The sequence below is a fragment of the Myxocyprinus asiaticus genome, chromosome 44 (genome assembly GCF_019703515.2).
Source record: "Myxocyprinus asiaticus isolate MX2 ecotype Aquarium Trade chromosome 44, UBuf_Myxa_2, whole genome shotgun sequence".
In the NCBI taxonomy this organism is placed as follows: domain Eukaryota; kingdom Metazoa; phylum Chordata; class Actinopteri; order Cypriniformes; family Catostomidae; genus Myxocyprinus; species Myxocyprinus asiaticus.
In genome coordinates, this window is record NC_059387.1 from 12,401,073 (window position 1) to 12,414,614 (window position 13,542).

The 13,542-nt window shown below is 35.3% G+C and overlaps 1 protein-coding gene across 1 annotated transcript in view; it reads right to left on the reverse strand.

Annotated features, from left to right (window-relative positions):
* The window catches only part of LOC127434748 (V-set and transmembrane domain-containing protein 2A-like), a 56,839-nt gene extending 43,519 nt beyond the window's left edge, over positions 1-13,320 (reverse strand). Inside the window, exons 1-2 of the mRNA XM_051687701.1 lie at positions 13,073-13,320; positions 11,752-11,921 (exon numbers count right to left, since the gene is read on the reverse strand). Coding sequence (XP_051543661.1) covers positions 11,752-11,921; positions 13,073-13,151 — 249 coding nt within the window. The 5' untranslated portion in view covers positions 13,152-13,320. The remainder of the gene's footprint in view (positions 1-11,751; positions 11,922-13,072) is intronic.
* Positions 13,321-13,542: the final 222 nt, after the last annotated feature.

Below are 13,542 nucleotides of genomic sequence, written 5' to 3' on the forward strand. Positions count from 1 at the left end.
TTAAAACATTTATTTTTAATTGTGTGTATATGCACTTGTGGCATTACTAACATTATGTGGATATTTGAAATGAAATACTTTTGGAAAGTTGGCATGTTCATCAGTGTGGACCGATGTTATGAAACAATACTTTACTCCAAAGAAAACTATTTTTAACCGATTTTGCTAATTTTGTAATAGACCTTTTTCACAGACTGTGATGACACATTTTCATCTAAATTAGCAGTGTAAATCTAGCAAACTTTTTTTACATTGTCAAATTTAAAATTATTAAGTGTAAATTTATAACATTATGCTTTGTGTTATTGCACCTGGAATTAGTAAAAAACAAAATACAGCTGTTGAAGGTGTGACAGTAAATTTGGCTTCTCTGTTCTAACTTTATTGTTTTCCTTTTGTGAAAAGTCATGGAAATATAATAGAAAATATTTTATTTTGCTGTTGGAGTGAATGGGTATGCAAAGATAATATTTGCTTTCCTATTCAAGGTTACAGAGGTTTAACCTGCAATCATTTACTTCCATGTTCGAAATTCCAGAAATGTGTAAAAGGTCTATGATAATTCATTTGTAACAATGCAGGACAATTTAAAAAGACTAATGAGGGCAAATAACAGTGCCTACAATCACAGCGCCTGTAATATACACTTTCCCTTATACATGCATTAACATTAATTTTTATGTTTACTAAAAAAAATAAAAAATAGTCTAAGGACATATTATGCATGTATAATATTACTACCCATTAAAACCAAAAAAATAACTATCCATGTATATTATTATTGCACAATTCTAACATAACCCATGCAAAGTCAACTTTTTTATTGATGGATTTAATTTGAAAATACAGCTGGATTTGTCTTTAAACTTTCTTATTTTGAATCTACCTTAGAGCTGATCACTCCATGTTACTAAGCAGATAGTGGAGTTGATGTGCAACTTTGACAATCCCAGTGTAGACAGCATCATAAAGATGCTGTGCATTTTCTTTGTGTAAAGATGACGTTACTGTTTGTATAATAAGTAAAGTTAATCTGAAGTTCTGAGTTTAACAGTTCCCTAAACTGTTCTCTAACGTAGCAGTGTAGTTGCAATTAAAGCTCTAAAATGGCATTCTTTATCAAAACCCAGTGATATTTCCATTTGAGCAAAACCTTTGCTGCCAAGACCTCTCATTTACTGCGTATATTTTATTTGTGGAAAGTATGAAATGAGAGAGACCTGACAGGACAATGAGGTGGTGCTTAGCCCAGATGGGGGTCAAAGTCATCCCACACATCAAGAGGGATTGTTTAATCTGATCTGCCAATTTTATGTGTGGAAACTCATCTCTGTTATGGTCCTCTACAGACGTTCATGGGCCCCGTATACATTGGGTCACAACCGGCTTCTAATTCATCCTGTTCCAGCTGAGAGCTGGAGGTTTCTGCCTCTCAGTGGCACTTGAACGAAAACGGACTGTTAGGAGGGAAATGGAAATTGCGACAGACCAGATCATTATCATGGATAGGTTGGGGATTTGTAGAGTTGTGGGAGTGATATTAGGGGTAAGTACTGTAAGTTCCACGTATTGAATAAATTATTCTTTAATGTTTAATTAAGGTCTGGAGAGATAAATTAGCCTGACTTTCTTTGATAAGGTTTTGATGAATACATGTGTTGGAGAAATGTACACCTCATAAGGTGCTCCATAGTAAAGATAAATCATTGTAAAGATGATTAGTAGAATTATCAAACTTAAGACAAAGTAAAAGAGACTATATCAGAGTAAGGCATCTTTGAAAATGGCCTTTACCCAATAAAAAGTTATAGTATGCATAACTACATAGCTAAAAGTATGTGGACACTCCCTTCAAATGAATAGTTTGGCTGGGCCCCTTCATTCCATTTAGGACAAATCTTAATGCTATGGTATACTATAGAATTTCACAGAATTGTGTGTTTCCAGCTTTGTGGGACCAGTTTGGGGAGAGCCCGTCTCCATTCCAGCATGCACGACAATGTCCCTGTGCACAAAGCAAAGTCCATAAATAAATGGTTTACTTAGTCTGGTGTGGAAGAACTTGACTGACCTGCACAAAACCTGAACACCATTGAACACCTTTGGGATTAATTAAATGCCAACTGTGAACCATGCCCCATTGCCCTATATAAGTGCCTTACCTCTCTGATGTTGTGGTAACTTAAAGGAGGCAAATTCCTACAGCCAAGTTCCAACATCTAGTAGAAAGCCTTCCCAGAAGTGTTGAAGCTGTTATAGCTGTAAATGGAGGACCAACTCCCTATTAATGCAAATGGTTTTGAAATTAAATGCAAATGTGGGTATGGCGTTCAGGTGTATACATATTTTTGGCCATATAGTGTATATGGGTATAATCTCACATGCGTGTTCTAGAAGAGAACTCAACAATCTCATAAATTGTGTTCAGATTTTCCAAGATACCAAAGTTTGTAACCAGAAAGTCAGAGATTTGGAACTAAAATATTTTAAATCAAATGCATGCTATGATATCCACATAACTTTTATTGATCTTGAATCTCACTGTATGCCTGCATACATGTCAGAAAAAGTTGACACTTTGATTAAATATCAGTGTTGGAATACCAAAAAAAAAAACAAAAAAAAAAAAAAACGTGAAAATATTTCAAACATTTCTGTCGATACAGAATATACACAACAAGAGAGAACAGAATAAAAAAGAACAAACTTTTCTTAGCTTTCCTTCCATCTCGAGCCTTTAATACTTCCAATATACTACCTTTATGTAATCCTTCAGTAGAATCAAACATTGGCCACTCTGGGATTCCAATAATTCAAAATCCATTAGTTATTTCCTGCTGCGGTGAGATTCTGGTAATCTGAGAATCTCCATAACAAATGATATAAGAACAGCAAGAAAATAGAAGATACCAACAGAACATTCAGCTCAACATATTGAACACCTCTTGTAAGAGAACTCTATAGACACTTTTCTGATCTCTCTCTTTTACAAAACATTGTTGTGGAAAGCAAACACTTTATCAAGTTTTTACCTTACACTGGAGACACATGGGAACACACGTGCACATGCGAAAAAGCCAGTTCCATCCCTGATGGGTCGTAGAGACAGCTCAAATGTAAATCATTCACTAATTGGACCTCGTAGTGCCCAGTGTCTTCAAAGGGAACTACTTTTGTTTTAATCCCCTAAATTGAATTGGACTGTGCTACTGGCATCTCTTCTGCACATTACATGATTGCTGAGTCCCCTTCCCTCTACACAATCATCTGTCCAGTCACTCCTCTTTCCCCTGCCTGTTTCTCTCCTCTCTTTCTATCTTCGAAACTGGTTGCAGTTGTGGAAAGAATCCATTATGCTGAAATCTCCAAATCCTCAATGGCCGTGAGTCAAGATTAAATGAGTGGCTGCCTACACACATTTATACTTATCATCCAATGAAAGCTTCAACTTGAAATCATCTACCACTAAGTCACTAAGAGTTTTCTTTTTGTTGTTTCTCAGAAGGCCGATGAATATCTGTTCTTTGCCAAATTATTGTGATGCCAGTTATGCTAAATAACTGCATTCAGCAGCGTAGTCCATGCCAGCACTGTGCTAGCTCATTCCTCAGAGGTGCTGTCCACAAATGTTTTTGTGTCTGCGATCAAAGCTTTTGTTCAGTTATCACAGCTTGTCAATGAAAATAAGGCTCAAATGTCAGAATGTATTAAGATGTTTGAACAAATACCACACCAACCATTGTGTCATGTAGAGCATGTAGGATTTTGTCTTGTCAGCCCCCATTGATGGATGAGGTTGAAAGCCATGCTATTTAAAAGCTTGGTTGAAATGGTTCATCATTAGCTTCCGCCTCTACAACACGTCCATCATGCCCAATGAAAACCAACACACTATTATGGACACACAAGAGGTCATCATTTGGAGGACACTGCTAATATTGCGTCACCAAGAACCAACTAAAACAAGTGGATACAAAGGAGGTCTATAGTTCATGGAGAGAGCTTTTCAGAATTATGAGAACTGGATGCTGCATACGGAGTATGAAACTGTTGTTTGCCTGGCTGCTAATGTACCCCAATTTCCCACATGATGAATAAATAAGTCAATTTTTGCTTTTAAGAGCCCTTCAAAAAAATTGGGCACTGGTGACAAATCTACTTTAATATAATGAAATAATTTAGATTTATACAGTATGAAGCTTGCAATTAAATGTATTTTGTCATAATGCATGGCTACTTTTGAATGGCTGTTAATGGAGAAACATGCTTTTGATGTATGTATAGGTTATAACGTCTACCAGTAGGGGCTACCTGCATGAGTTTACCAGCCAAATCTTGACCCCCTGATTGAAACTAGGCAAAATTCACTCCTAATCTCATACCGCCCGACATCTATACATTCACAATACAGAATTTCATGCATTATTGTTTAGTTGAATCCAAATATTGCAAAAAGGGAAAATAGGTACCAAAAAGTGCTCAAATATCAATCATTATGATAAAATGTAGAGGTATAGCCTGGTTCAGAATTCTCTATCATGCACATATCATGCCTGGGATCAGTTTGCCCTACCTAAATTCAAATCTTAAGTACTAATTATGCTTGAGTGTTGCGACCGATTGCTGCATGCATGAGCAAGGAGAATGTCTTAATTTTTTTAATAATCGTATTTATTAATTAATTAATTTATTATTTTAATTAGGTAGTGTAATTCTTGAATTAAAACATCTGGACTATTTCTTAGATTAGCTGTTGTAGTTTTGAAAAGAGTTTATCCAATTTTATAACGTTACATTTATTAAATTGCATCCATTCATATTTAAATCAATAAGCATGACAAATCAAACTCGAAACGAGCATAATGGCGCATGCAGGTCCAAGCGGTTCAGCCATTTCAATTTCATTTTGCTGCATTAGGAGAGACAGTGCTTATTAGTTAATATTCACTTTGCTGTTATGCCAATAAAACAAGTCATGCCTATTGCTCTAGTCATATAACTAAAATTATTATCAATATGAGCACTATTGTCAATGCAAATAACAGTAATAAACAATTTATTAATTTTGGAGTGGTTTGTATGGATTGTATTTTGTACAGTAGGTAGAACATATCATTTGAAAAAAATCTTGCATTGAATGTATGGCTCCAGATAGAAAAAAAATAATAATAATTAAACAAATATAGTATAATATATAGTATAGTATATTTGATAGTATTTACATACCCTGCAGTTTGTTTACCCTCGCCTATGCTTTCATTTCACCAAAATCCATAGTTTCATCCTATATGCTGGTCATTGTCAAAATCATAGAGACTGAATCTTTGGAGTATTAGTGATCATACACTACAAGAGGGGTTACAATTAATTTTGTATGTATATATTTTTAAATGTGTCTGTGTAGTGCTATCAAAATATTGCTCTGTTTGTTTGAGCATTCCGACCAGCCCAACATAGCAACATTGGCTCGACCAGTAGTGTGAGTTTGGGGCTGGATCTGTTTGATGACAAATGGAAGATGGGGAGTGTTAAGGTAAACGGCTTATAAATATAAATAATTTCCGTCTGGTGATGCTAGTGGTGCAGGAATTACACACTTGAGCTTTAAATTCCCTAATAGTGGGAGTCACTATGTGTTTAAAAAAAAATAAATAAATAAAAAATAAAAAAAATGCATGTTTCTCTCCTGAAATGAGAACACCTCTCTCTCTTAACACCCCAACTCAAAGTCTATTAGCAGCCATTTTCAATGACCATGACATCCATTCCAGTGCTAATGCTCAACGGGACTGAAGAATTCTAACCAAGTATAGCTAATGAAAAACTGTAGCTAACACTCAAGTTCCCATTACTACTGCCCTAAACTCCCTGGTGGTATGCACATTATGCTAAGCAGATTGCTTATAACCACAAAAAGGATATGGCTGTGTACAGAATTATAAATCAATGAAACAGTGGCATTTCCATTATAAAGTTTGAGAATGAGTAGCTTGTAAACACATTCATGACTATGGAAATTTGAATGCAATTTTATAAGCATTAATTGTGTCACTCAGTTGTAGGTGTCAAAACCATAATAAGCTTTTCATTAAAGCCCACTGAGTGTTACAGGTCCCAGTTTATACAACTGCTATAAATTAACTCAGTCTAATAACTGCCACACAACAATTCCAATTAAGCCATAGTGGATGCAATATATTTGTCATATTTGACACACAGTAATGAAACTCAGTGTGTACATTTTATGCCAGTGAAGACTTCTTTTCTTTTCTTTTCTTTTTACATTACAGTAATATTCTATACATAAATGTTTGTAATGCATTAGGTATCACAACCTAACAATGAAAATTTTTACAGCATGTATTACTCTTGGTTAATGTTAACTTATAAATATAGTATTGTTCAATGTGAGTTCATGTTAGTTCATAATGCATTAACATTATTATAATGAAATGTAAATGTTAAACAACATTAATGTTAGAATTGTACTAGTATATGTAAACATATAGATAAAACAATATAAATTAATAAATGCTGTGAATGTATTGTTCATTAATAGTTCACGTTAGCTATTATGTTAACTAATGTCAACATATCTTTATTGTAACTTATTTAACATTGTTTTCTTTTTCTTTTCATATCTTTTCTACAGTGAAGTTAATTATGTTAATATTTGCAATGCATTATGTATCGTGAAATATCAATGAACAATTTTTAAAGCATTTATTAAACTGAGTTAATGTTCATTTACAAATATGCTATTGTTTATTGTGAGTTCATGTTAGTATATAATGCATTAACTAATGTTAACATGTTACAGTACAAATGTATTAGGATGTGTAGAAATGTAGAAATTAACGTTATTCATAATTAATAAATGCTGTTAACATATTATTAATTGTTAGTTCATGTTAGCAATGTGTTGGCTAATGATAACATATTTTATTGTAAGTTGTTCTTTACTTTTTCATTTATACAATTTCTTTAACCTCTGTCCTGACACAACTTGGCCTCAGGCTACAGCAAGAATTGCAGATCAAATATCAGGCAAAGGGGACATGGCCTGTCCAAACTCAGCACCATCCACAGACGGAAAGCTTAATCAGAGCAGAATTACATTGATTATGAATGTGTCTGCCCTAACAATAGCCCAGCCTGATGGATATAGCTATCTGAGCCACACACTTTCATTGACCTTCAGGGCTTATTGTCTTTAAAAGTCTGGCGAAGGGACTTAGATAGAGAACAGGCTGGTAATTGGGCTAAGGACAGAGGGCGACTGGATGTTATGGATTTTGCATTAGTGTGCACTTGTAGAGAGTATGCTATCCAGATTAGGCAGTCATTTCCATTAGCAAGACAAGAAATTTGAGCGAAATCTTATTTGATAAAACATTTTATTCTTGTACTGTATTGCTGGCAGTATCAGCAGCAGCTGTCAGTTATGTTTAAAATGACTGAAAAAGCCTTCATTCACATCACAAGCAGCAATGTTGTTTAGAATTTAAGGAGAAACCAATGAATATCTGATCAATTAATTTCTCGTAAATCTTATTTTTACTGTAGTTTTATGTAAAATCCATCAAGTGTCATATATAGCAAGGAACATTAACAAATAATACTTCTTATGCAACAGTTATTCTGGCCCTCTAATTTGATTGGATTGCTTATATATATATATATATATATATATATATATATATATATATATATATATATATATATATATACACACATACGCTATATGTATGTTAATATGCTGGTAACTGCATCAACATCACAGACCCATAGCAATAGAACACCATTAAATATTACTTCTACAACTCTCGTTAAGCTTGTAAATGTCTACTGTACACTGTACATTAGGTTTGGTAAGTGTATACAATCTGAGATTAAGCACCAGTATCCGATCCTCCAGGATGTGCAGGCGTATGATATATAATGTAAATCTGTGCTGTATAATTTTGGCCTGTGAGTCATGAACAAGAACCATTTTCCATTAATGTGCTGCATACTTGCTCTGGTTCACTGGTTCATGCTTCTGTCTCACAGATTTCCCTGATTGTGCATATTACGATTACACTGATGGATCTTTCCTCTTAAAGCCGTAAGAACTGTTATTTTCTTGTCTGAGTTGCCAACGGTAATTTATCCCTTAAAAATAAGTCTCAGTTAAGGATCAAGAAAGGTACATGCCAGCATGTGCTATTATGTTGTGCACTTGTCTTGCAGGATGCAGTCATATTATCCTATTGTTCAGTTCAGTTTAGAAAATATTATTTTGTTTATACACAGTTCTTCTATGTCCAGCAAGTACCTTGAATAGATTTGGTTTAAATAATGACTACACAATCTTGATGCTTCTTATGATACCAACCATGTTTCTTTGGTGACTGTGCAAATGCCTGAGGAACATTATATCTATCTATCTATCTATCTATCTGCTGTATCTCTCTCTCTCTCTCTCTCTCTCTCTCTCTCTCTCTCGCTCTCTCTCTCATATATATATATATATATATATATATATATATATATATATATATATATATAAAGGTTAATAACCGAGGGCAAGGTGACAACATAAAAACATCTATATCATGCAGACTTTTAATGCCTTTTGTATTTATTAAAGAGCCTCTGAATGTGTGATGAGCAGCCATAATTGCATGATTTGAAGTATTGTTATGACTTGTCATCTTAGTACAAAAGCACAGTGATAATAAAAAATATGTTTTTTGAGTTTGTGGAAAATTAATATGATTTACATTTTGGCAGTCTCTAATTGTATCTGTATTCACTCTGTATTTACTTTACTCTGCTCACATCTGGTGGTCTATCAGCAGTGCTAAGGTTAGGTATATTCATGTAAAAATTACAGTGATGTCAAACTGTCTAAAGACACTTTTTGAATCTCTGAATATAAAAACTTAACTGACAAACTAAGTTACTGCATTGCTGTATAATGGTCACAAAGTAAGACAACTGCATGAAACATACAGCTACATCATTTGAGTCAATCAGCAATTGAACTTTGAGCCCAGAAGCTGCAGGGGTCCCAACACTCCTATACGTATGCAAATAAAGAAGATCTTTGCAATCAAATTGCATTATCATTTGCATTTATATGGGATGTAGCTCCTCTGTTAAATGACCTGATGTCTTGCAAAGGGACATGAGAACAGAACATCCCATAACAGATACCATTTATCCAACATAGTGCATGAGGCCAAGCACGTGGAGAGCTTACTGCATCCTGGTCTCAAAGAATCAAGTTACTATACCAAAATTTTTGCTAAATAATTTTAACGAAGTTCGTTGTACATACTGCAGCAGTGTCCTGGTGAAATGCTATCTTCTGACATCAAAACACTTTTACTACAGTGCATGACTTGTAAGTAGGTACATTTTAAAGTTTGCATTGCATAACTAACTAAATTTACAAGCTTATTTGGACATAATAAAATTGCAAGGTAGCTCAACTAAAAGAGCATTGCACTTGCGATATAAAGGACTGGATTACGAGTCCTGAAGAGCATGCGAGTCGACACGTGAGCCGAAAGCATCTTAGAAACACCACAAAATGACATTTGCTTTTAATGACACTTTGGGTTAGGTTCAGTTTAAGGTTTAGGATAGGGTGATAGGTTTTGTTGATTTAAAACTCGATAGAGCATTAACCTTAAAACCTCATCTGTTTGGGAGAACATTTAATTTGCTTTTAGAACCACATACGGGACATTTCACCTCGGAACTGCCACAAAATGTGTAATGAACCATTATCATTTTGCAAAAATACTGTTTGCACAGTCACATAATTTTTATGAGATCAGACTGGCTTTTGAAGGTCTGATGTACAACTGATTTCAGAGAAAACAGCATAGGTGCAGTTTAAGTGCCCTAAATGGCTTGGGTTGGCCAGGGGTAAGTCCTATGCATCATTCTAGAGAATGCATACCATCTCTTGTTCGTGCCTATTAATAGAATTGTGACCTCTGAGAGCTTTCCATATTTCGATTTGAGCCACCGTGTCAGCAATAGAAATGGCCATAATATATTGATGCCTGCAGAATCAGGGTATAGATCATATCCATTATACATTACCCTGTGACACAGCGAAGGCACTGCTTCAGTCTAGCACCAATCTCTTTCCACTGTGCCATGCAGAAAGTCACATATCATATCCTAATAGCCACTCTTCAGAGGTGAACGCTTTGATATTATATATCAGAATCCATTTGCGGATGTCACCCATCTTATTATTCCGACTTGTCGTGGATGTCTTTTTATAGGATGTCTCTTCAATCCCCATTTTTGTCAAGACTTTGCTTCACCGGGGACCCAGCTGCATGTCATTTGACACACATGCTTTGATAAAGAATGAGTTTTAATGAATGATGCCACGTACACAGCACCACAGCTCCTGCCATCCACATTCCAGACTTGGCAATATGTGCATGATGAGAGACTACAATGGCTCTGTAATAGCAGTATTAAATCTGAGCAGATTCCTCCCAGGGGGTAAAAAAAAAAAAAAAAAAAAAAAAAATGGCAGTTCTTCTTCCTTTGAATTCTGAGTGAATAAACAGCTTTATATATATATATATATATATATATATATATATATATATATATATATATAATATCTTGCTTGATGTCAGTGATGACGAACTGCCAAATGGCCTTAAAAACACACAGAGTGAATGAATGCTAACTTAAATTGAATGCCACTGACACTAACACAACTGCCTATACCTTCACCCAAGCTTTTCATTCCCGAAACAAATCTCAAAAACTGCCAAAAACTCACAGGCATTGCGAGGCATTATGACGAGGAAAGCCCACCACAACGACACAAAAGCAAGCCGTGACTCAGATATGGTAATTGTTGACGTTACCCACCACTCACCATCGTTTGAAATTGGTTTGTCATTAAACATGTCACGCCACATCACACAGTGTTTTATGTCACTGGCAAGTTGTCTCACAACAAAGATGCAGGCATCCACACACAGACTTGTTGATATTCAGCCAGTGGCCAAATATCCAAGCTTAGAACCTTGATGTTATTCCTAGATAGGCCTCATCTCCATGTCTTGTCCTTCAAAGCGAGACCAGTGAGCTCCAAATGAGTGTGTCACAGCAGTTTTGTTGCAGATCTCAAAGCCTTTAGGGGTCTCACATTCAGTATGAATCACAACGAGTGAATCAGGCTCCTGTTCGCAAGACAACATCCCTAAGCAAAACAACTGATTAGTCTGACATGTATTGTGCAGCATGTAAGTGCGCGTTTTGACGTAGAGGGTTAGGGGCTCTAATTACGTAGCATGAGTAGAAATACAGGAATACTGCACACTCTGCCTCTCAAAAGGACAGAACAAGGGAAACGAATTGCTGAGGTGGCTTAGCAGAAGAAGGGATGTATCTGCCATACAATAAAATGTAGCAGTCTTTCTGTAGGCTAGATATGATGGTGTCACAACATAAAAGAATAACGCTGTCCATTTATTTCATACAATCAATTAAAAGTGTAACAACTTGCATCAGAGGAGTTAGGTGGATAACATGGTGCATAATATAGGTGTATCAAAATACAAAGTGCCAAAGACATGCTTCAACTAAAGCTAATCACTGTCATGCTTTTCCAGTATGCTACTGCATACACTAGATTCACAAGAGAAGAGACTTTATGTTGGGTAGTTATGGAATGAAGTTATTAACCCTTACCAGACCCATTGCATTGCATGTTATTACCTCTGTATCATCCTCATCCTCCTCGCTTGTAATCGGTTCCTCCGGAGCACGAATAAACCACCACTGGATCTCTAAGTATACCGAGGACATCCCACTTTGAAAGGCACATGCCATTTCAATGTTCTGCCCTTCCCTGGCAGTGATGTTAGAAGGTAAATCGGTAAACTTTCCTGCAAGAAAGATGTAACTGGTCAGCCTTAATTTAAAAGCAGTGTTCATAACTGTGATAATCAATTCTGGTTGGGTTACTCTTTTATAATAAACTCTTAAAATTATATACTATGTATGTATTTGTGTGTGTGTATAATTTTATATATATATATATAAAATATATATATATGTGTGTATAATATTATATATATATATATATATATATATATATATATATATATATATATATATATATATATCACACACACACACACACACACACACACACAAATAATATTTATATGAAATATATAATTAAATTTGTGTAATATACATATAAGAATTATTTAGATAATATAAATAATAATAAAGTATTATTTATAATAATAATAGCAACAATAATAATTAATATTCTTATTGCAGCATATATTTACTATTACATAAACTGTAAATAAAATGTTGCCAACAGAATACGCTAAAATCGTTTTCTTACTGTCCAGTTAAAAAATGTACTTCTTAAAAAAAAAAATATTCCCCTTATGTCAACGACTGAAATGTTCGGTTTGATTACATTTAATGAGATTTCCACAGAAGAATCGACGTGCTCATGCAGTAGTGTCTCTTGCTGTTGAATTGTAATAAATCAAGGACTTTCGCTCTCACGTCCTAATTTTATAACGGCGCGATTAATGCGAGCTGTCCGTGGTGCTGAAAAACAACCGCAGTCCGTTTTAACGAAGCCCAATTCTGACTGAACATCCGCCACTTGAGATGCAAGTCGCGCATGATGTCCTTTCAAAATTAGCCATTTACAACCACAACAATGTTGGCAAATAACAAATCGCATGAGTTCATCTGAAGGGGAAGGACAAAAAAAAAAAAAAAAAAAAAAAGAGACACTAGTACGAACATTTAATTAGTTATTCGCAATCAACAGTTGATTTTTCTCTTAGCCACATCTCGCTTCACAAATAACTGGCTGGTGCATTAATAACTTTTATCGCATAGGCTCTTTGTGGATTATAACGAAATTTAGCAAATATGTTTAATTGTAAAATAGCCAATATTAGGAACATCTTTAGAGTTTCAGTGGGGCGGATAATAGTATGTTGATTGATTTAATGCATTAAAAGCTCTGCTACCAGGAAACCTCTTAAAACATAATACTTACCGTCAAGAGACAATCCAATTTGAAAGGACAAACAGGAAAAGAGCACAAATCCAATACTGTCATGTAAGGTCCACATCATTCCAAAGACAGCTGGGATCTTACATTAGATGCGGAAAAAACAAATGTCCTCCAGAAGTGTTCAACGCATTAGGCAAAAACCAAGGAAATATGATTGGACTCAGAACGCCGAGCGGGAAACATGCTGCAACTCTGGCGCAAAAGTCGCTCATGAACTTGCACACAGGTGCTTCAGGCTCTCGATTGTCTCTGTGAGGTGTAGTGAAGAAATGAAGCTTTCAGTTGCTCTCTCTCTCTCTCTCTCTCTCTCTCTCTCTCTCTCTCTCTCTCTCTCTCTCTCTCTCTCTCTCTCTCTCTCTCTCTCTCTCTCTCTCTCTCTCTCTCTCTCTCTCTCTCTCTCTGTGCTGGAGAAACGTCAGTGCTCAGCTCTCACGCGCTCCCTATAGCGAGCA